Here is a 25,000-nt window from a genome sequence, read left to right as displayed (position 1 = left end):
CATTATGAGCAGGACAAATACTCTTTAGAACTCGGTTACGCATTTCTGTAGTCTTCGAAAATGGTGTAATTGAAGTGACACGGGTTTTTAAGGGTGGTTCTGTAATTCTAATGAAATGTTAACAATTTTTCTGCATTATCAACAGAACAAACAGTCTTTAGAACTCGGCTTTAGACCTCTGTAGTCTTCGAAAATGGTCTAGTTGATGTGACACGAGACCTTAAGGGTGTTTCTGTAATTCTAGTGACATGTTAACAAGTGCACTGCATTATCAACAGGACAAATACTCTTTAGAACTCAGCTACGCATTTCTGTAGTCTTCGAAAATGGTGTAACTGAAGTGACACGGGTTTTTAATGATGTTTCTGTCATTCTAGTGACATGTTAGTAAGTTTTCTGCATTATCAACAGGACAAATACTCTTTAGAACTGTAGCCTTTGAAAATAGTCGCAGTGAGAGAGGGACGCGATTCTGAATACAACACTAAAACCTTTCTTGGTATGTCATTTCCTGCTCAGTGACAAAATAATGCCATAGTTTGCCTATCTTATTATTTCATTCATTTATTCTTGTGTTTTTTACGTTCAGTGAGTCAAAGGAAGGAAGGAAGTCAGTGAGTGTGTCTGTGTGTCTCTGCTCAGTGATGTAATGAGCCCCTCTCTCTCACTTTCTCTCTCTTTTTCTTTCTTTCTATCTATTTGTCCTTCTGTCTTAATTTCTCTAGATGTTTTATTATCTATCTCTGTTTTTCTGCTTAGTTCGTTATGTATTATCTCTCTCTCTCTCTCTCTCTCTCTCTCTCTCTCTCTCTCTCTCTCTCTCTCTCTCTCTCTCTATTTGTCTGTCTGTCTGTCTGTCTATCTTCATTTCTCTGTCGAAGTCTTACTATTTCTCTCTATTTCTCTCCCCAGTTAATGTAATGGGTCTCTCTCTCTCTCTCTCTCTCTCTCTCTCTCTCTCTCTCTCTCTCTCTCTCTCAAAGGATTTCCTCTTCCCCACTTCCATCGCGTCTAACAAACAAACAAAATTGACCACGTGATCTAAGGAATGTGGACGCTTGTTTCCATTCTAGACTAGACTCTACAACTTTGATAAGTAGGATACCAAAAGCTGAGAAAGCACCCCAACTTCGTGCCATTAATACACCAAGAAGAAAGCTCGACAGAGATTTAAACTTACATGACTTGATAGCTTATTTATTTCTTGTCTTGTCTATGTAGGAAAGAAAGTAAAGATGTGGTGGAAAAGTGTGAAATAAAGACGTGTATTTGTAAAAGTCAAGCAATGTTGTAAGCCGAATCATGGTGAAAGAGACTGGTTTTCTATGATTAAATTTTAGTCAAAGAAAACGAAGGGTTACACCATGATTCGGCTGCCAAATTCTGCACTATAATCTAATTACCACTATGTATTTCTTGCCTTCACTCCTTCGATATACAAAGAGAGGACTGCCTTCGATAACTGCCTGTGTTTCTTTGCCATCCCTCTCTCTTAGTCTACAGAGAAAAGTCAATCAAAAGGCGAATAAATGAGAGGTAAAGAGTGAAACTGGTACGACACACACATACACACAGACAGACACACGTACACACACATGTTCACTGCTATCTTTTACCTCCCTCCCAGCCGTCTTCCCCCCAACCTCCCAATCACACTGAAGGGGTCTAGATAACTGTACTTGTTCTTCCTCTATTCTTATTTTTTTCTATTATTTTCTTTCTTTCAATGAGTGTCTTAATTGCTTCATTACAGGGATCTTTCTATTACTGAGGCCATTATAACTGACCTTTCTTTCTTTTAGTCAAGGTTAAATAGGTAGAAATATTAAACTTGCGCTCTCTCTCTCTCTCTCTCTCTCTTAATAAACCACCATCACAATCCTCGTAACTAAGGCTGGCCCTCTTCCCTACATAAAAAAACAAAGAAAACTAAATAAATAAGTAAATAAGGCGGCGTTTGGTCATTATTGTACTTAAATGACGAAAAATAATTGATTTTATATTGTTATTTTCATTACAGTATTGGTCATGAGAGAGAGAGAGAGAGAGAGAGAGAGAGAGAGAGAGAGAGAGAGAGAGAGAGAGATTGCTACTACATAATTTATATCTTCATGAAGTAATTACGTGATATTCTCTCTCTCTCTCTCTCTCTCTCTCTCTCTCTCTCTCTCTCTCTCTCTCTTTCTTTTACCCTGCAACTATTCCTAATAATCAGTTTAAGCGCAATACAACAAAAATAAATAAATATCGAAATAAATAAATTGTCTCCTATGAAAATACATGGAAATCAGTTTGTTTTAGTCATCCATAAATCTTTGTCATTTTCTCTCAAATGTGATGAGAAGAAAACGGAACATTAATTTCAAGTTATACCTTTCAGGAAGATGTGTTGGTGAAGTATTGATAGCAGCAATAGCAATAGTAGTAGTAATAGTGGCGGTGGCGGTGGTGGTGGTGGTGGTGATAATAAAATGATAGTTACACTCTTTCTAGAGCTTATTTTTTTTCAGTACATTTATTGAATAATGAAGAAAGCAGTAGGGTTTCTATCAGAGGGTTAGGTAAAGTTAGGTTAAGTTAAATATAGATTAATTTACTTCATTAATTTCACTGATGGATCCTTCATTGAAAAAAACAACAACATATTTTTTACCTCTGAAGAAAAAAGATTGCCTAGATATTACTAAGCTGAGATTAATCCCATAGCCACTGATTGAATTCAAGTAAATTGTCAAAATAAACAAGAATACCAAATACAATAGCTATACAAATAATCTAAAACAAACCCAGTCATCTACCATTACGGAGAGTGAGTGAAGCATTGCCCTAAGCCAACAGGGAGAAGGTCAAGACTGATCAAAGCAGTCACAAAGCACCTCTTCAGTACCTGCACTCTTAAACACTCCTGAATCTTATCCACACATTCCACACTGCTAACTTTTCAAGGGAGTTTCCATAGTTACAGTGAGTTTAACATTAACTGTACACTAATTAGAGAAACATTAATCATCTCTGTGGCCTTTGAAAATAGCTCAGAATGTCTTCCCCTTCAGTACATATTAATTCTGCTTACTATTTGGTAATTTTTATACAGCTTCAGAAACATATGGTGTGGTTAAAATAGTGAAGACTGGCCATTCATCTTCTGAACTTCATTAATGTAAGTAAAATCGTCTAATTACATCCAAAACTCATGGTAAAAATGCGTCCCAGTACTAAAGGCTTTAAAGAAATTCTCAAGGTGTATCAAGCGAAGTCTACCCTCGTGTTGTATTGTTTAAAGGTGAAATGAGGAAAAGATATATGGCTTCGACAAACACTATCTCTCTTGGTGAGCCGGAAGCTTATGTAAAGAGTGAGTTACTAGGAAAAGTTGTCTGGCTTCAAAGAATTATCGTCATTTTTCTTTTTTTTTAACGAGCGAGATGATAAAGTGGAGTGAGACTGGTGGAAGTGGAGTGAGTTAGGCGAGTTAGGTGGAAATGTCTGGCTTCATAGAATTACCATAGTGAGGAATTACTATCTGGATTTCAAATATAAACAACTGTTGTGTATACGTAGGTCAAGTTAGGAGGAAAACTTGTCTGACTTCAAAGAATTAATATTACTTTAACTGTTAGGAATAACTGTTTTCTTACTTCAAGGAGCATAAACGACTGAATGAGGAGGAAAATCTGTCTGGCTTCTAAAATCTTATATTTTTACTGTTAGAAATACGAGTAACTGTCTGAATTGCAAAGACTATAAACGATTGAATGAGGAAAATTTGTCTGGCTTCTAAGATCTTATACTTTAAAATAGCTGTTTGGTTTTCAAAGACTATAAACGATTGAATGAGGAAAATTTGTCTGAATTCTAAGATCTGATACTTTTACTGTTAGAAATACGAGCAACTGTCTGGATTGCAAAGACTATAAACGACTGAATGAGGAATATTTGTCTGGCTTCTAAGATCTTATATTTTTACTGCCAGGAATCTTTTTTTTTATACCATGTGGGCTTTTCACGGGAATTTATGGGCTAAAGGGGATACTTTTTAGTGTACCTCCTATCTTAAAGCCCACCCGCTAGGAAACCGTTGTCCCGAGTGAGGAAGCCCAACCTATACTCAGACCATGGACAAGATTCGAACCCGTGCGCTTGGAGACCTCTAGGATCCCAAAGCACGCATGGTTCCACTGTACCACTGTCTGGATTTCAAAAAGTATAAACGATTGGGTGAGGAAAATTTGTCAGGGTTCTAATATATCATACTTTTACTGTTAGGAATACAAGAATCTGTCTGGATTTCAAAGTATAAACGATTGCGAGCAAAGAAGAAGACCTGTCTGGGTTCTAAGATCCTATACTTTTACTGTTAGGAATACGAGTACGCAGAATTCAAGGAGCATAAACGACTGCAAGTAAGGTGGAAAATTACTCTGGCTTTCAACAATTACTATTTTATTACAAGGAATAAGTTTACACATTTCAAGGAGTAAATCGATTGAATGAGGAGAAAAATTAGTGTATCTTCAAAACACTAGTCACTTTTATTGCAGGGAATGAGTGTCACTGGATCTCGAGAAGTGAAAGTGATCATAGTCAGTGTTACCTTTCTTCTACAAACTCTATGAGCCGTCGCTTAAGGGAGACGGTTCGTGACATCCCGGGACTTAGTGATCAGTGTTATCCCGTGCGTTGTGAGGCGGTGGATTGAGAAGCCAGAGAACACTAACACGGGAAGAAGAATCTCCCACTTTTATATATATTTTTTTTCACAGTCCTTTACACATTCACTGCACTTAGGTAGACTTTCCTTATATATTTTCCTGTTTGTTCACGACTAACTAATACACGAATGCACTCAGTAACGCAGTCAATATGTTACAGCTGTTACGATGAGACAATTCACTTACACTCGCAGACAAATTACGGATCACTGCGATGTCACAGCTGTCACAACGAGTCACTGCGATGTCACGGCTGCCACAACGAGGAATTTCACAGTGACAATACCACATACATGGAAACTACGAACCGATGCGACGTTGCACTGATCACTGTGAAGGAGTCCAGTTAAAACACAGCAAGGTGAATGAGAACCACTGAATAGTCATGTTAATTACACTTATCACTCACTACACAGCACTACACAGCACCAACACAGCATAGGTTAGGGCTTGGCAGGGCTGGAGGAACAATGCAATGTTGCGCTGATCACTATGAAGGAATCCAATTAAAACAGCCTGGTGAATGAGAACCATTGAATCGTCATGTTAATTGTACTTATCACACACAACACAGCACAACACAACACTACACAGCACTACATAGCACCGACACAGCACAGGCTAGGGCAGGGCAGGTTAAGGCAGGGCTGGAGCGACAGGCGAGGCGGGAGCGGCAGACTATAGTGCTCAGTGTTCTCTTGTACGTATTGGCACCACTGGTGGGAAAGTCGCAGGCCACAGAACAAGCTAGGATGCGCTCGCGTTGCTGACGCGTCCCGTTCGTGTAAAGCCTTCATACCTGTTAGTATCTCGTGTTTTATTTTCTTATCATCATTTTTATTTACGTATTTGTTTCTTATTGTCATTTTTTTCTTATCTATTCACTTATTTTATCTTTTTTTTTTTTTTTTTTGTGTGTGTGTGTGTGACGAAGCTCGCGGCCATTTAATGTATTTCTTGCTGGATGTGAATTAAAGATATGAGGTGTGGCGCTACTAATGTTATAACACACACACACGCACAGACACACACACACACACATACACACTAGAGCGGCCCTGCGGCAGCCTCAGATTCAAGGTCACTAGGTCACTGACGCCACTCGGGCCAGCTTCCCTTATCAAAACGTTTCATACACACACTACCTTGCCCTCCCTTTCCCTTTCTCTCTCTCTCTCTCTCTCTCTCTCTCTCTCTCTCTCTCTCTCTCTCTCTTATTTTCATTTCTTCTTCCTTTTCCTAATAACTATCATACTTTCCTCCTCTGTACTTTTTATTCTTTTATTTTCCTTCTTTCTTTTCCCTTAGTCTAGTTTTCTTATCTGCACCTCTCTCTCTCTCTCTCTCTCTCTCTCTCTCTCTCTCTCTCTCTCTCTCTCTCTCTCTCTCTCTCTCTCTCTCTCTGAGAGAAGCAAAGGATTACCCTGAGATTTTTGTCACCAGAGAATCAATTGTTAAAAGGAAGAGTTTGTAATGAAAACCAAGAAAAACGAGTTACAGTTTACCTTTTTTTAAATTTGTGAGATTTTTTTTTATTTTTTATTTTTTTTATTTATTTTTTTTTTTGTTAAATTTTATGCTCTTCAGTATCATGTTAGGTGTTTGTGAAGAAGAATTTTTGTAGTGTATATATGACAACTTAGACTATCCCCAACCCCTCTCTCTCTCTCTCTCTCTCTCTCTCTCTCTCTCTCTCTCTCTCTCTCTCTGGCGTGAGTCCCCAGGTAAGTGTGCCACCTCGTAGCCAGCACACCAGGATTCGATCCCCCGCTGCGTTCATTCCACAATAAGGAAACCAAACACCATAATGTGCCAGCCTCTTTTTCCCCCTTCTAGCTTCCCTCACCGCCCCGCTGCGGCCTGTGGGTCACGTTGCGCGGGGTTCCCGCGGTTCCTGGCTGCCATGGCGGGATACGAACCCTGTCGCGGCGAGATTTACGAGAGACGTGCTCACCAGCCAACCACAGAGCCTGCCAACAGCCCACGGGGGTCCCCAGGGGCGCCAACCATCGAGTATAACCGAATCACAGGCTCTCATGGCGCCGTCCTGCTGGGGGTAAGGTTGCCTCCCTGCCTGGCCTCCTTTCTTCCTCCCACACTGGCGGGGGAGGCTGGTGGAGAGGCAGAAGGGAGGGAGGAAGGGAATAGTCGTGTTTTAAGATATATACATGTCGGCCTCCAGGTCTGGTGTGATTTATAAAGGACTTTTTTTTCAGCTTCACAAGTTGAAGACAGCTCGCCCCGCCCACACCAAAAGTGTGCTCATGTCACTGGCCTCCCCGTTCCTGGTGCCGCCCTCGCCCATTGGCTAGATGGTGTGCGGCACGGGCACCTTCTCCTCCCATTGGCCTGGCACTGCGGGTGCCAACTGTTACAACAGTCAAATCTCTGCCTCGCCACCGCTACGTGGGGTCACCTGCACCTTGGGGCACACATCCCGGACTGATCGAGACCTTTGTTCCGCGCCGCGAGTGCCGAGGCGCGCTGCCTGCAGGCAAACACTAAGTGCCGGGCAATGGCACTCTGACGGGGCGGGGCGAGGCGGGCCAAGCAGGGCGGGACGAGGGCGGTAGTGTCAGGTGACCTCAGTGTTGGTCCTGACGCAGGTGAGGCCAGTGGTGCCAGCTCGCTGCTTGGGTCGCCCCAGCCATGTGACGCCAGTGGCAGCCACGCCTTCCCGCGGGGCACACACAGCGCCGCCAAGCACGCCGCCACGCACCCACCGCCAGTGACGCGCGAGTGACAGTGACCTCAGCCCCGCTATGGTGACACTGCGCCGCCAGGCCCCGCGCCCCGCGCCAGCCCCGCGACGGTGACGCCCCAGAGCCAGGCCCGCCTGGCACCACGGAGTGACAGTGCCGCGCCGCGATGGTGTAAGGGACGCCACGAGTGGCAGAGCGTAGAGCAGCACAGGCAGCAGCAGGCAGGGAGGCAGGGCGCCGGCCAGCAGGTGGCGGGGCGGCAGGGCGCGGCACTATGATGCCGGAGCTCCGATCGTGCCGCTACGACACGCGTTACTCTGACAGCCTCTCGCCGGACGCCAGGCCGTACTCCGTATCGCCGAGCTTCCCCGGTCACGCCCACCGCCACGCCCGCCGCAACTGCTCGCCCCAGCACGAGCCGCGTCCCTCCTCCGCCGAGCTCGCAGAGCCCTTCGCCAGCAGTCCGCAGCACAGAGGCGGTGACCTCTTCAAGTCCGAGGATGAGTACATGGACGAAGACGACGCCCACGTGCCGCACGTGCTGGCGCCCTCCACGCACGTCGCGGGCCACGCCCACGCCCGCACCTGCCTACTGTGGGCGTGCAAGGCGTGCAAGAGGAAGAGCGTGACAGTGGACAGGCGCAAGGCGGCCACCATGCGGGAGCGGCGCCGGCTGCGGAAGGTGAGGCGCTGTGGGAAGGGATGCTGGGACACCTGGAGTCAGTCTCTCTCTCTCTCTCTCTCTCTCTCTCTCTCTCTCTCTCTCTCTGTCCTGGCACACATGTAATCGGCGTGCCCTTAACAAATCAGCACAATGTTTCCGTGAAGGAGGCGGCGCGTCAGGATACAGTGGTGAGCTCAGCGTGGCGGTGGTGGAGGTCACCTCACCATTCAAACAACACAAAATTTTGACCATTGATCTTCTCTTCAGCGGTAAATCTTACTCGCTCTTAGGCTTTGCTCTCTCTCCACGGCTGTTTTCAAAGGCCACAACATGGCTAACCAGGTTCTCGACACTGTTTCTTCTGTTCATAAGACAAAAATATTGTTAATTTCCCATTAAAAACACAAAATACCTTAAAAAACTGTTTATAATGTCAATAACTCAGAAATCTTATTAATATGTCACGAGAAAGATAAAAATTTCAGCAATTTCAACTGGAGCCCTTGGAAAGAAGTGGAGGAGCAGCGTAGAGATGGTTCGGACAAATACCATAACTTTCTGCGCCGTATTAAAAAACGCTTCCCTTTCTCACCCGACCATCTCAAAGACTACAGAGACAATTAGCCGAGTTCTACAGAGTATTTATCCTGTTCATAATGCAAAATACTTATTAACATGTTACTAGAATTACAGAAACACCATTAAAATTTGTCACTTCAAATAGACCATTTTCAAAGACTATACAGACAATTTGCCGAGTTTTAAAGAGTATTTTTTCTGCTGATAATGTAGAAAGCTTGTTAACATATCACTAGAATTACAGAAACACCCTTAAAATCCGTATCACTTCAACTAGACCTCTTTGAAAAATGTGAAGGTGTGGCGGGGGAAGTGTTTCAGAATATGGGTTTCTCTGAACGGTGAGGAGAGAAGGCAGAGAGTAGCAACGATAGCATGCCTCGTAGGGGTCGCCGAGTCCCGCCCAACGCAGCATAGAGGCGGAAGCTCATGAGCGGAAGACGAAAGATCTCCATCACCTCCACACATCAGATCAACGGTCTAGATAACACACACATACACACACACACACACACACACACACACACACACACACACACACACACACACACACACACACACACACACACACACACACACACACACTTCAAACTCCTATGATTAGTTCTCTGTGTTTAAAAAAGCTTGTAAAACTCAAAACAATGGAAATAAACTAAAAAAATCAAAACACGAGGGAAAAATGAAGAAAATAAGGATGAGAGAGAGAGAGAGAGAGAGAGAGAGAGAGAGAGAGAGAGAGAGAGAGAGAGCGAAAGATGAGTCACACAGGTAAATAGCAACCGTGTGGAGACTTTACTTGTGTTTACTTTGGAGTGAGGGTGATGAATGGGCCGCGCTGACTGAGCCGAGTACCGCCACCACCACCACCACCACCACCACCACATCTAAATCTGCTTCAGATATTTCAGGAGTCATGAACTAATGGTATGATTGCCGTCCATTTCACGAAGACATTAATGAAAGACCGACACGTAAAAGAGAAGGAGATCGTGGTGTTAAATAAGTAGTAGTAGTAGTAGTAGTAGTAGTAGTAGTAGTAGTAGTAGTAGTAGTAGTAGTGGTAGTGGTAGTGGTAGCAATAGTAGTAGTGTAGTAGTAGGAGTAAGAGAAATAGTAGTAATAGTAGTAGTAGTAGTAGTAGTACTAGTAGTAGAAGTAGTAGTAGTAGTAGTAGTAGTGGTAGTGGTAGCAAGAGAAAGAGCAGCAGCAGCAGTAGTAGTAGTAGTAGTAGTAGTAGTAGTAGTAGTAGTAGTAGTAGTAGTAGTAGTAGTAGTAGTAGTAGTAGTAGTAGTAGTAGTAGTAGTAGTAGTAGTAGTAGTAGTAGTAGTAGCAGCAGCAGCAGCAGTAAGAATTAATACCAGTTTATATTCACCAGGAACAATAAAGTGAATGACGCTAACACAAAAATAATCCGCAATTGGAGAGTTATCTTAATCATATGGCAGAAGACAAATGAATAAGGCTAAAAAAAAACTACGTCCTTTCTCTCTCCCGTGCCAGGAAAGTCTCGGGTGTGATTGAAAGGAATGAGAAGCAATTGTTTAGTTGTATCAGTTATCACGGTAGCCACCAAACAAGTGTGTACAGATTAGATAAACCTTTTTCCTTCTATTTTTTCTCATCCATACTAGAAAAACGCCGCTAATGTCAAAATAAGTACCATTACGGAATATCGCTGTAGTTTTTGTCTCTATTTCATCATACCAGTTGTTTTTTTGTCTCTCGTTCATGTTTAAAAACGCTCTTTTCTCTCACCACGACTATTTTCCAAGGCCACAGAGATGACTAGGGAGGTTTTTAAGAGTGTTTGTCCAGTTGATAATGTAGAAATCTTGTCACTCTGCCCCTAGAACCATAAAAACACCTTAAAAACTCGTGTAAGTTTAGATAAAGCCTTTGGAAAATGTGGAAGTCAATATTCAAAATCGCTTGCATGTTCTCTCATTACGATTGTTTTCCAAGACCAAAGAGATGACTAGCGGGGTTGTCAAGAGTGTTTGTCCATCTAATTATGTAGAAATTTTGTCACTCTGCCTCTAGAATTGTAAAAACACCTTAAAAACTCGTGTAAATTGAAATAAAGCTTTTGGAAATAATGGAGGTCCGTATTTAGAATCACTCTTCTCTCTCACCACGACTTTCCAAGGCCAAAGATATGACTAGCGGGGTTTCCAAGAGTGCTTCTCCAGTTATTAATGTAGAAACCTTGTCACTCTGCCTCTAGAACAGTAAAAACACTTTAAAAACTCGTGTAACAATAAAAACACTTTAAAAACTAGTGTAAATTGAAATAAAGCCTTTAGAAATATTGGAGGTTCGTGTTCAGAAACGCTCTTCTCTCTCACCACGACTGTTTTGGAAGGCCACAGAGATGACTAGCGGGGTTTCCAAGAGTACTTCTCCAGTTAATAATGTAGAAAACTTGTCACTCTGCCTCTAGAACAGTAAAAAAAACACCTTAAAAACTCGTGATATGAATAAAGCTTTCTGAAATAGTGGAGGTGAAGCACGTAATTGTTTGAGAATACGAGCTTGTGTGCCACTCATACAGGAAAATAGATAGATAATGGACAAAAAATAATGTATAATGTGCACACGCTTAGATAGACATACTGAATAATGAAAACACAAATAGAGTGAAGTAAATCTAAAATAAATAACTAAATACATTAATAAATAAACAAGTCAAGGAATTCGATTAAAAAAAAATACTTAGATCGCAATATCTCGACACACACATTTCAACTCCCGCCAAACTAAACACACACACACACACACACACACACACACACACACACACACACACACACACACACACACACACACACACACACACACAGGTAAACAAACGAGGGCCTAATTTGCAACTTTTTACACTCTCCTCCAATTTGTGTATATCAACTTAATTTTTTCCCGTTTTCTTTCTATACCCTTAATTTTCTTCTTTTTTCTTGTAATTATTTAATATTTTTTTCTATCTAGTATTTTTTAAAACATTCTATAACCTATTTTGAAAAGCATTGCATCTTTTTTTACATGTTTTATTTCTTTTCTTTTTTTCTTACAATTTTTACACAGCATTATTTTTACATCTACTTGTTTCTATTTATATCTTTTTTTTTACAATTTTTTTTATGAATGTTTAACTTTTTTTCACTTTTTTGCAGTTTTGATATCTTTTCATACATTGCCATATCATACCTTCACCTTTCACTATCTTTTACATTCATTTTCCTTTTTTTCTTACTTTCTCGCCCCTATTTAAAACATTTTCCCTATCTTAATTACCTTTCCTAACCCTAAAAAGTAAACGAAGTTCTTTTTCATAAATATTTACTTATTTTTTTTTATTTTCCACACTAATTTTAAACATTTTCTCCTTAATTAATGCTTTCTTTAACCCCAACAGGTGAACGAAGCTATTTTATTCATTAACATTTTTTTTATCATAATTTTTCACACAATTGTAAACATTTTCCTGCAATTCAATGGAGACTGCAATTCATATAGAGACTGCAATTTAAGTGGGCCTTTTTTTAATATATTTTCTTGCCCAGTTCTCCGTCTTATATATAAAAAAAATAATTAATTAATCATTTCTTTACCTCCTAACAGGTGAACGAAGCTTTTGAGATGCTGAAACGAAGGACATGCAGTAATCCTAACCAAAGGATGCCCAAGGTGGAAATCCTACGCAACGCCATTGAATACATAGAGTCCTTGGAGGATCTGCTACATGGCACTCCTTCCCCAGAGGCACCCAATACTGACAACACTCCGGATGGCACTTGCACCTCCTCCCACTACCTGGTGAGTGAAGGAGTGAGTGAGAGAACGATGGTTGGGAGACTGGGTGATGTGAGGAGAGGAACTTGGAAGAGCTGTGGAAGAAAGATAAGGAGAATAGAAGGAAGAGGAGTGAGGGAATATGAGAGAAGGATCGGTGGGAGATAAGGTGAAGGAGAGAATGGGAGAGACTAAGGAGAGGAACTTGCGATAATTATGGAAGAGATATAAGGAGAGTAGGAGAAAGAGAAGGAGTGAGGGAATGTGAGAGAAGGATTGGTGGGAGATAAGGTAAAGGAGGAACTGGGAGGGACTGAGGAGAGGAACCTAGGAGAGCTATAGAAGAAAAATAAGGAGAGTAGGAAGAAGAGGAGTGAGGGAACGTGAGAGAAGGACTGATGAGAAATAAGGTGAAGGAGAAACTGGGAGAGACTGAAGAAAAGAACATGGGAGAGCAGTTTATGGGCGAGAAGTTGGAGTATACAAGAGCGCTACTTCTCCCGCCGAAAAAAAAGAAGAAAAAAAAGACTACAACAACAAATCATAATGTAGCAAAAATCTTCACTCCCCAGGATAAAGTAAAGGAAAAAGCACATAAACACAGACATTCCCCTTCCACCTCCTTTCCCATCAAAAAAAAAAAAGATTATGTAAAGAAAAAGACAACAATGAAAGGATTTGAACTTAACCCATTCACTACTGGAACGCATTTTACCTTGAGTTTTGGGTGTGATTAGACGAATTTATTGACATTAGGAAGGATCTATGGAGGTCAGAAGATTATATAGACAGAATCTTCACTATTTTAATCCCACACATGAATTTCTGAAGCTGTATAAAATCACCAAATAGTAAGTAAGCAGAATAAACATGAAAACACGTCATGGTACTGAGGAAGTTAACACAATCACTAGCTAAGATCAAAAATACCCTAAAAAAAAATAAAAGAACTCACAAAGCCAGAAAATCGAAATATCAACATTAATCGCTACCAAACCTAACGAAAACAACAAAAAATGACGTATTAAAAGAAAAAAAATACAGAAATATGGATTAGTGGGGTTCGAACCTGACAAGATCGTTTGCACAGGTCACCAACACCACAGGAAGCAAGGGAGCCGAGGCGCGACGAGAAACACACACCATGAGACATTAGTAAAGTCTATCAGGAGAGAAATCATTGGAATAAATCAAACCACTTGTCGCGAAAAGGAGGGAAGGGAGATGAAGATGTCGTGAAGAAAGAAGAGAGAGAGAGAGAGAGAGAGAGAGAGAGAGAGAGAGAGAGAGAGAGAGAGAGAGAGAGAGAGACGTGGGAGAGTGAGGAGAGGAAAGAGAAATCAGATGAGTAATGATTTTAGCGCATCGAGGAAGAGGAAACGTACGAGAGAGAGAGAGAGAGAGAGAGAGAGAGAGAGAGAGAGAGAGAGAGAGAGAGAGAGAGAGAGAGAGAGAGAGAGAGCCACTCCTCCCTCAACTTGCCAGACAGAAGACAGTGACAGTGAGACAGTGACAGTGAGACAGAAGGTGACAGACGGAAAGTGATCAAATAAAGTGACAAGAATGAATCAATGAGAGACAATGAGACAATGAGAGCGAGGAGTGAGACAGGATCAGAATTTGTGAGAGAATGAGAAAAGAGTATGAACCAGTAGAGAGAGAGAGAGAGAGAGAGAGAGAGAGAGAGAGAGAGAGAGAGAGAGAGAGAGAGAGAGAGAGAGAGAGAGAGAGACCACGCAGTCTAACACTATACATCAAGAGAAAATAACATATGATGACTTGAATTTGTGAGTTTAGCAATGCAGGTGTGTAAGAGAGAGAGAGAGAGAGAGAGAGAGAGAGAGAGAGAGAGAGAGAGAGAGAGAGAGAGAGAGAGAGAGAGAGAGAGAGAGAGTCATCCATCTTTCCTCCAAATTTTCCTCTACGTCTGAAGTCAAGACATAAATTATCCTTTGATGTAATGAAATTGAATTATCTCAATAAAAATAAGAAATAAATGAAAAAAAAGTGGTTACGATAGAAAAGAACGTGTGTGTGTGTGTGTGTGTGTGTGTGTGTGTGTGTGTGTGTGTGTGTGTGTGTGTGTGTGTGTGTGTGTGTGTGTGTGTGCACGCGCGCTTGGCACTCTCAAACCCAAACAATCTTCTAAAGACTAGGTATTTTAAAGTGAGAGAGAGAGAGAGAGAGAGAGAGAGAGAGAGAGAGAGAGAGAGAGAGAGAGAGAGAGAGAGAGAGAGAGAGAGATAAGAAAGATAAGAGAGATAAGCAAAGGAAAATATAAAGGAGAAGCTAATGGAAGAAAAGATAAGAGAGAGAGAGAGAGAGAGAGAGAGAGAGAGAGAGAGAGAGAGAGAGAGAGAGAGAGAGAGAGAGAGAGAGAGATGAATAAGGAGAATAATGAAGATAGAGATAAAATAAAAGTTAGAAGAAGCAATGAGGTTAATTAGGCAGCAAATGTTTGTGTGTGTGTGTGTGTGTGTGTGTGTGTGTGTGTGTGTGTGTGTGTGTGTGTGTGTGTGTGTGTGTGTGTGTGTGTGTGTGTGTGTGTACCGTGTTTTTTTTTCTCTTTCTCAACCCAATTAACTCCTCTTTACGTTCCTCGGTACATGGCATTCTCTCTCTCTCTCTCTCTCTCTCTCTCTCTCTCTCTCTCTCTCTCTCTCTCTCTCTCTCTCTCTCTCCTCCCTTCCTTCTCTTCCCTTCATTTCTTGGCAAGTCGTAACTATACTTTTTAAGACCAGTCATTCTGCATTAGATTCACTCTTAGCTTGGCTTTCATCAGGCGTATAGTCTTCTCTCTCTCTCTCTCTCTCTCTCTCTCTCTCTCTCTCTCTCTCTCTCTCTCTCTCTCTGTCACCTCAACTTATCATCTATCTTTTTTGTTCCTCACCTTTTTCTTTACTCACTTTTTTTTTCTCTCTTCCTTCTACTATAGTCTCTCCCTCTCCCTCTCTCCCTCTCCCTCTCCCTCTCTCTCTTTCCCCTCTTCTTTCTTCTCTCACGTGTCTCAGTTCAATATTGTAACGCTAAGGAGGAGGTTAAATTAGGTGCTGGTGAGGGACGAGGAGGAGGAGGAAGAAGAGGAGGAGGAGGAGGAGGAGGAGGAAGGGGGGCGGTTTATTCAGTATCGCACGAAAAGACCCGTTGTAAGAAGCTGCATAGTGATGAAAATGATGATGATGATAATTTTAAAGATGGTGATGATGATGATGATGATGGTGATGATGATGATGATAGTGAGAATAGTAATGATAATAATGATGGTGATGATGGTGATAAAGATGGTGAAAACAATGATAATGATGGTGTTAATATTGATAATTGGCTCTATTCACGTTTTTCTTGCTAGACAGACAAAAATTAACAGGAATTAACACAAAAAGAGAGAATTTCAATCACGGAACTAAATAAATGAAATAAATGAAACAAAAATAAAGGCAAACAGGATAAAGATTAATGTTTTATGTACGAAAACTACTAAATTTTGTGCTTGACTCCTTCAATACTATGACACATTTTTACTTTGAGATTCGTGTACGATTAGACCATTTTCTTGACATTAGGAAGGGTCTGTGGAGGTCAGAAGATTAATGGCCACAGTCTTCACTATTCTAATCCCTTCGATACTGAGACACATTTTTACCTTGAGATTTGTGTACGATTAGACCATTTTATTGACATTAGGAAGGGTCTGTGGAGGTCAGAAGATTAATGGCCACAGTCTTCACTATTCTAATCCCTTCGATACTGAGACACATTTTTACCTTGAGATTTGTGTACGATTAGACCATTTTATTGACATTAGAAAGGGTCTGTGGAGGTCAGAAGATTAATGGCCACAGTCTTCACTATTTCAATCACCCACATGAGTTTCTGAAACTGTAAAAAATCTGAAAAAAATCTGAAACTGTAAATAATAAGCAAAATATATATGGAAACGCGTTAATCTTCCTGAATATACTGAAAAAATGCATAAATAGACGAAAACTATCATTTATTCCTTCATAATCCAACTAAATACACACAAAAAATAAAGCATAAGTAGACAAATAAGACTGTATCGGACATATTTTAGTCAGCAAATAGAAATAGAATGATAGATAAAGAAAACATGATAGAAATTAATGTTTGTGTGTAGAAAGAAGAGAAGCAGGAAGAAGAGAAGGAGAAAATGAAGGAGTGAGGGAATGAGAAAGAAGGATGGCTGGGAGATAAGTAAAAGGAGGGACTGGGAGAGATTTTTCTTAATCTTGATAAACACAGAAAAAAGGGATTAGTAAATAAATAACACTGTACCGGACGTGTTTCGAGTAGCAGAACCACAGGAAAAGACGGAAATAAAAGAAAAACAGATATTCCCTTTGAGTAGAGAGAGAGAGAGAGAGAGAGAGAGAGAGAGAGAGAGAGAGAGAGAGAGAGAGAGAGAGAGAGAGAGAGAGAGAGAGAGAGAGAATAAAAGAAACACAAATATTCCCTTTGAGTTAAAAAAAAAAAAAAAGAAGAAAAGAGAAAAGCACGAAAATAAAATAAGAAAAACACAGATATTTCTTTTGAGTTAAAAAAAAAATTAAATGATGAAGATTGATTGCGAGAGAGACAGGAGAAGGTCGCAGCGATGTGCCGTGTCTGGCGCCCACTAGACTTGCCAGAACCACGCGAAAAATGGGACAAAAAGACGCGTTACTTGAAGGGAAACGTGAAATGGAGACGGATGCAGGCGAGGAACTGTTTCTGAAGCATAGGAATTGTGAGAGTTATTAAAAGTTATTAACCCCTTCTGTACCATGACGCATTTTTATATTCTGCTTATTGTTTAGTGATTTTATACAGCTTCAGAAACTTATGTAGGGATTAAAATAGTGAAGTCTCTGGCAATTAATCTTCTGACCTCCATAGACCTTTCCTAAAGTGAATAAAGTCGTTTAATAACATCGAAAACTCTAGATAGAAATGCGTCCCAGTACTAAAGGAGTTAAAAGGTTCAACAACAACGTATACATTTTACCTTACTCCAGATGTCACGTAAATTGTTATAGCGGCGATAGTTGTACGTTCTATAGCAGTGGTGCCTCATTTATTGCTGCTACGGTGGCTCTTGCTTCATTCATGTCACCTGTAGAAAGATATTTGAGCCGTATTTCAGTGGTAGAGTATAGAGAGTTAGAATAAGGTGTTTTTGAGAGTAGAGAAACGTGGGTACCTTATTTTTTATTCTTGTAAATGCTCTAAAAGTCTTAAAGATTCTATTAATTACCTTTAGTGTTGTCAACTGTGCCATACCCCAAACACTCAATACCAGCATTACTACTACCATTATCACGATGGACTTAAAACCTAACTTAACCACCATTACTACTACCATTACCACGGACTTAAAACCTGAATACCACCATTATCACCACCATTACCACGAAAAACTTAAGATCATCTCAATACCACCATCACCACTACCATTACCACCAGTCAGTGTCACCCAGCCATTACCACAGCCAGCATCTAGATCAGGCGAGCGTTCCGTGAGACATCTCAGGACACAGGACTCCCACGCGGTGTGTCTGTGTCAACTGAATGATTTACCAATACAGAATGCTTTACCAGTGGCGGGAGGGAGGCTGTGGCGGTAACCTTAGCGCTGGGTATGGTGGGAAGGAAAGGTTAAGAGGTTAAGATGGAGGTGAAGTGATGAAAGGATATGACGAGATGGTGTAAGTTAGGTTAGTTTAGGTTAGGTTAGGTTAGGTTAGGTTAGGTTATATAAGGTTGGTTTTACTTTAGTTTAGGTAAATTGAGTGAGTATAGAGAGATGAGCAAGTGCCAGGGATGTTAAAAAGACAAATAGATGATTAGTTAGATTACAGTGTGTGTTTTTGCTTTACTGAAGGTGTGTTCTTGTTTAACTATCACTGCACAACTCATAAAAACACTACTGGAAACTTCATTATCTACCACTATTACTACTACGCCTACTAACTACTACTACTACTACTACTACTACTAACTACTACTATTCCAACAACTACAACTACTACTACTACTACTGCTACAACTACAACTAAAACTAAAACTACAATTACTACTACTATTACTACTACTACTTCCTCCTCTAGCACTGCTCCCACCATTACGACAAGCAACATTAACAAACAACACTGGCAACCACTACGAGGGCCAGCGACGCCTCACCCGATACCTCTCAGGCAGCGACACCCAATAGCATCGGCCGCAAAAACCACCAAATCCCAGTATGCAAACACAGACTGAGACGAGCCATTGTGCATTCCTCTCTGCTCTTCTTATACGGACTTTCAGATCCAGTTCTCTGACTAGAGTGTCCCATACTCCGCCAGGGACAAAAATACGAAACACGAGAAGGGCTAAAACACCTCGAGGGGCGAAAGACGAGTCGCTCTGAAATCAAGACGTGCGACAGAATGCAAGATGGTTAAAGAGGACAGTGAGAAACACGCTGCGACACTGAAGGAAATGTAACAAACACGGGGGTGGGTGCAAGTGACGCCGGAACACAAAATACAGTTAACATGCCTGCTCACATACAAACACACGAACATTGGCTGGTGGGAAAAGGAACTAAAGACATGAAGGAAGTAAAAAAGAGACAGGAAGTAAAAGATACAAGGATAGATTAGTGCTAAAGCTGCAGCAGTGATAAATATGACTGAACAGAAAATGGGGTTAATATGAAGTCAAAATGAGTGCTCACATACAAACACACGAACAGCGGCTGGTGGGAAAGGAACTAAAGACATGAAGGAAGTAAAAAAAGAGACAGGAAGTAAAAGATACGAGAATAAATTAATATCAAAAGAAGCAGCAGTGATAAACATGATGACTAAACAGAATATAGAGTTAATATACAGTTGAAAAGCGTCCTCACATACATAGGTTGGTGGAAAAGGAACTAATGACATGAATGAAGCAAAAAAGGAGACAGAGAGTAAAAGATACGAGGATAAATTTATATCAAAGATTCAGTAGTGATAAATACGATAAGGGACAAGAAAATGGAGTTAATAAATGAGTGTACGTACAAGATAGGATAGTGGGAAGTGAGACAGAACAACGAAGCAATGAGAATACAGAAATAAGGAAGACAAACAGGACAGAGAGGAGGACAAGTGAGATTCTAAGATATGCAAGACAGAAAGGAAAGTGAGATGAAGCAAACAAGATAAAAGAGTAACAGGAAAAGAAAATGTAATAGGAAAATGAATGTCAAAGCAGAAAAAAAAAGAAATAAAGAAAAAAATGCGAGAAAACGATGATTAAACGTGAGAGAGAGAGAGAGAGAGAGAGAGAGAGAGAGAGAGAGAGAGAGAGAGAGAGAGAGAGAGAGAGAGAGAGAGAGAGAGAGAGCGAATGGATTACCTGACTTACTTTGGGTTTAGATAAGAAAAAATGGAAAAAAAATAAGATGCACACACACACACACACACACACACACACACACACACACAAACGCGCAGCCTTCCAAGTAAAACAGAGAGACAAGGAGTGTTTGGGGAAGCTTGAGGTAGGGAGAAGCGTCTCTTTACCTTCTCTTCCTCCAAAATAAACAAAACAAAGCGAAAATAAACAAAATAAAACGAGGTCGATTAATAAGAGGCTAAAATAATTCAATGACTCATCGGGATTTTTTTTCTTTTCATTTCATCTCTTCCTTTTTGTTTCGTTCACTATATTTTCTTATTTCTTATTTTGATTTTTTTATTTATCTTCATATTGTTTCCTGTGTTTACTGTTTTTTATATTAATATTTAAAGAGAGAGAGAGAGAGAGAGAGAGAGAGAGAGAGAGAGAGAGAGAGAGAGAGAGAGAGAGAGAGAGAGAGAGAGAGCGTGTGTCTGTTCATGTGTGTGTGTGTGTGTGTGTGTGTGTGTGTGTGTGTGTGTGTGTGTGTGTGTGTGTTAGTTTCAAATCATTCATCATTTTCTTGAGAGAGAGAGAGAGAGAGTGTGTGTGTGTGTGTGTGTGTGTGTGTGTGTGTGTGTGTGTGTGTGTGTGTGTGTGTGTGTGTGTGTGTTTCATATCATTCATCATTTTCTTGAGAGAGAGAGAGAGAGAGAGAGAGAGAGAGAGAGCGTGTGTCTGTGTGTGTGTGTGTGTGTGTGATGAATTACTATAGATCACACCTTCACCGCGTCAGTGATTCGTAAGATTCATTCGCCACAAATCACCGAAGCTTCATGAATCAACTTGCCTTCCCTTCTCGAAACAGTTTATGAGCGAACAAGCCACTAGCGTTCACACTTTCACTATAATTAAATTCACTGCACTTGTATATATAGTACGTACTGAACACACACACACACACACACACACACACACACACAGTTATTTTTCCTTAAGTACACAAGTCTTTCCTTTCAAGTTCATATTTAGTGTTGAAGTTTTTGTTCGTTGAAGCAGATTCACTTACAAATCGAGCCATCTCTCTCTCTCTCTCTCTCTCTCTCTCTCTCTCTCTCATTCATACAAAATCACACGTCACCAGCTCAGAGGGGAAAAAAAATAACAGATACACGACCTCATAAATTCTCACACGATTCCTAGAAGTGAGAAATGGTGAGGGAGATTATTCAGACTTACACGAGGAGGAGGAGGAGGAGGAGGAGGAGGAGGAGGAGGAGGAGGAGGAGGAATGCATTGCGAGAAAATCAGCCACACGTTCCAATCATCACTAGAGAGAGAGAGAGAGAGAGAGAGAGAGAGAGAGAGAGAGAGAGAGAGAGTCAACCACCTCTTCCTCATTCAATAAGGAAATGCATTTTTTTCAGGTTTTATGAAGTAATGTAAAAAATTGATTATTATTAATTTAAATGAGTTTTTGAATGAATAAATAAATGAGTGAATACTAATAATAACGAAACAATCTGGTAATAAAACTGAATAGAAGTGAATAAATGAATGAATAGATGAAGATAAATGGAAGAAAATTACAACATATGAAAAATGATAATAATAAATGTTTGAATGAATAAATAAAACTAAATACAAGAATAAATTAATGTGGTAATAAAACTGAAAAGAAAAAAAATTAATAAGTGTAAAATAAAGAGAAGAAAATTTAAACATCAAAAAATAAAAAAATACTTGAATGAATTAATAAAACCAGATGAATAGCAGAACAAATTAATGCAAATCTTACACCCATATTCAGAAACCCCTTGCTCTCATGACAACAATTTTCTAAAGTCACAGAGACAACTAGCCAGGTTTTCAAGACAATTTTTCCTTTCACTGTACTACAAACCATGCCAATTCATCACTAAAACCATAAAAAATACCCTTTAAAATTAGTTACGCCTCTTACTCTCTCATTACGGCAATTTTCCAAGACCACAGAGACAATTAGCCGGTTTTCAAGACAGTTTCTTCTCTTAATAAACTAGAAACCTTGCCAATATATCATTAGAACCATTAGAATACCTTTAAAAGCACGAGGATCTTCAACTGCAGCCTTTGGAAAGTAATTACTAGTTATATTCTCTCACTAGAACAATATTCCAAGGCCACAGAGACAATTAGCCGGTTTTCAAGACAGTTTCTCCTTTGAATATACTAGAAACTTTGCCAATCTATCACCAGAACCATAAAAAAATACCCTTAAAAACACGAGTACCTTCAACTGGAGCCTTTGGAAAGCAGTGATGGTGAGAGAGCAAAGCGATTCAGAAAACAGATCTAATAAGTAAAAGCTTAATTTTGGACTATGGTGAAAATATATAGTGATTAGACAGGCAAGTGTATGAACGCCAATACAAGGCCATTAGGCTTCTCAGAGTACAGGCCTTAATCTATTAGTGAGAAGGAAGGAGAGGGGAGGGAAAGGAACTAAGGACTGGAAGGATGGGAGAGAGGGAGGAAGGGAAGAGAATGCAGGCGTTTGAGAATACAGGCCTTAATCTATTAGTGAGAAGGATGGAGAGGGGGGGAAAGGAACTAAGGACTGGAAGGATGGGAGGAAGGGAAGAGAATGCAGGCGTTTGAGAATACAGGCCTTAATCTATGGCTGCCTATAATATATAATAATAATATAATAATATAATAGCAATTCCTTCACTATTTCCTTTATCTCGTGTCGTTATCGATTGTAAGAAGCACTTGTCAGATTTCAAAGAACCACTTGTCTCTAATCTCCTCCACCAAATAACAATTCTAGTTATGTTTCTCTCTCTCTCTCTCTCTCTCTCTCTCTCTCTCTCTCTCTCTCTCTCGATTTTTTTCATGTTTTTGTCTTTATTTCGCTTCTCTTTCATTCTTCTTAGATTTACTGTACTATCTTTCAACTATTTGTCAGTTTAGTCTCTCTCTCTCTCTCTCTCTCTCTCTCTCTCTCTCTCTCTCTCTCTCTATGTCTCTCTCTCTTTCTGCAATTATTTTTCCTACATATTCAGTTCTTTACACTAATTCACCCCTCCTCATCTCTCTCTCTCTCTCTCTCTCTCTCTCTCTCTCTCTCTCTCTCTCTCTGCGTCATGGGGAAGCCGAAGCCAGCGACCGGAGGAGGAGTTACGAGACGACTGAATATCATATGTGAACCAAATGTTGCTAGCGGAAAGTGTACTTGTAAGAGGCAAAAAGTAGGCGTCAGGGGAGCGCTCTCTCTCTCTCTCTCTCTCTCTCTCTCTCTCTCTCTCTCTCTCTCTCTCTCTGGTGTCCTTTCTCATTTCTTCTCTTTTCATTGACTTTTCTTACTCTTTCTTGTTCATTTTGTTTTTTCTTTGTTGATTTTAATTCTCTCTCTCTCTCTCTCTCTCTCTCTCTCTCTCTCTCTCTCTCTCTCTCTCTCTCTCTCTCTCTCTCTCTCTCTCTGTCTCTGTGTGTGTGTGTGTGTGTGTGTGTGTGTGTGTGTGTGTGCATTATTACGTATTCTTGAGAGAGAGAGAGAGAGAGAGAGAGAGAGAGAGAGAGAGAGTACGTCAGAGAAAGATAAAATGAAGGCAGGACTTGGCAAGGAAAGGAATGAATCTCTCTCTCTCTCTCTCTCTCTCTCTCTCTCTCTCTCTCTCTCTCTCTCTCTCTCTCTCTCTCTCTCTCTCCGTTTAATTTTACGAGGATTACTGCATCGCTTGAACCCAAAACCTTACCTGCCATAATGTAGAGGAGGAGGACGAGGAGGAGGAAGAGGAGGAGGAGGAGGAGGAGGAGGAGGAAGAGAAGGAGGGGATTAGAATTAAGAGAAAGGAAGATCAAGAGTTAGGTTAGGTAAGATTAGGTAAGGAAGGTAAATATGAAAGGTTAGAGTAGATTACGTTAGGTTAGGTAATCTTAGCTAAGGTTAGGTTAGGTTAGGTTAGGTAAGGTAAGGTTAACGTAAAGGTAGGAATGAAAGGTTAGATTAGGTAAGGTAACAATACCGGTAAAAATGACAAGATGAGGCAAAGTTAGGTAAGGTAAAGTTAGAAAAGAGGTAAAAATGAAAAGATATGGAAAGATTAGGTAAGATTAAGTAAAGTAAGGTAAAAATGACAAGGTTTGGTTAAGGTTAGGTATGGTTAGATAAGGTAACAATACCGGTAAAAATGACAAGATGAGGCAAAGTTAGGTAAGGTTAAGTAAGGTAGAAATGCAAGGAATTATCAACAGTACCTCCACAAGGGCGCCTCACCACTCCCTTCTTGCCTGAGTGCATCCAATACCGTAGGCGGAACCGTACCGTGAAAGAACCAAGGCAATTAATTTCACTGTATCACCGTAACTTACTGTAACTGCCCCTCTCTCTCTCTCTCTCTCTCTCTCTCTCTCTCTCTCTCTCTCTCTCTCTCTCTCTCTATTTCAGCACGTATTTTCTTCCACATCGAGAGAGAGAGAGAGAGAGAGAGAGAGAGAGAGAGAGAGAGAGAGAGAGAGAGAGAGAGAGAGAGAGAGAGAGAGAGAGATCCAATTTTGTATTTATGAGGAAAAACGGAGAGAAAAATGGACGAAATATGGAGGATGAGGTGATAAGATGAGAGAGAGAGAGAGAGAGAGAGAGAGAGAGAGAGAGAGAGAGAGAGAGAGAGAGAGAGAGTCCCCTGGGTATACTGAGGAAATTGGTAACGTGAGTGAAGGAGGACAAGAAACGGAAGGAAGAGGAGGAGGAGGAGGAGGAGGAGGAGGAGGAAGGAAGAAATCTCGAGGGAAGAATAAAGGAAGTGTTTATTTATATATGTTCTTCCTATACTGGAGAGAAAAGGAAGATAAAGAGGAAGAGGAGAAGAAGGAGGAGGAGGAGGAGGAGGAGGAGGAGGAGGAGAGGAGGAGGAGGAGGAGGAGGAGGAGGAGGAGGAGGAGGAGGAGGAGGAGGAAGAAGAAGAAGAAGAAGAAGAAGAAGAAGAAGAAGAAGAAGAAGAAGAAGAAGAAGAAGAAGAAGAGGAAGATTACATCAGGGAAAAGGAGGGAAAATAAAAGAATTGATAAAAACGAAGAGGGAAATGGAGGACGAAAGAGAGAAGGAAGAAAGGAAAGAAGCAAGGAAGGCGGGAAGAAAAGGAAGAAAAGAAAACGGAAACCTCATGTCTTCCTTACCTAAGAAAAAAATAGAGGAAGGAAAGAGG

The 25,000-nt window shown here is 40.7% G+C and overlaps 1 protein-coding gene and 1 long non-coding RNA gene across 2 annotated transcripts in view; one reads left to right on the top strand and one right to left on the bottom strand.

The window, feature by feature from the left end:
• LOC123507451 overlaps positions 1–6,077 on the bottom strand; it is an 18,465-nt gene extending 12,388 nt beyond the window's left edge. Inside the window, exon 1 of the long non-coding RNA XR_006675654.1 lies at positions 6,041–6,077. This is a non-coding gene — a long non-coding RNA (uncharacterized LOC123507451). The remainder of the gene's footprint in view (positions 1–6,040) is intronic.
• Positions 6,078–7,139: 1,062 nt separating this feature from the next.
• Positions 7,140–25,000, top strand: part of LOC123507446 (transcription factor SUM-1-like) — a 31,146-nt gene continuing 13,285 nt past the window's right edge. Inside the window, exons 1-2 of the mRNA XM_045260322.1 lie at positions 7,140–8,096; positions 12,273–12,467. Of these exons, the coding sequence (XP_045116257.1) occupies positions 7,689–8,096; positions 12,273–12,467 (603 nt within the window). The 5' untranslated portion in view covers positions 7,140–7,688. The remainder of the gene's footprint in view (positions 8,097–12,272; positions 12,468–25,000) is intronic.

The sequence above is a fragment of the Portunus trituberculatus genome, chromosome 22 (assembly GCF_017591435.1).
Source record: "Portunus trituberculatus isolate SZX2019 chromosome 22, ASM1759143v1, whole genome shotgun sequence".
NCBI classification, from domain to species: Eukaryota; Metazoa; Arthropoda; class Malacostraca; order Decapoda; family Portunidae; genus Portunus; species Portunus trituberculatus.
The sequence above is the reverse complement of the archived record's forward strand: the minus strand, read 5'-3'. Positions and strand labels throughout refer to the sequence as shown.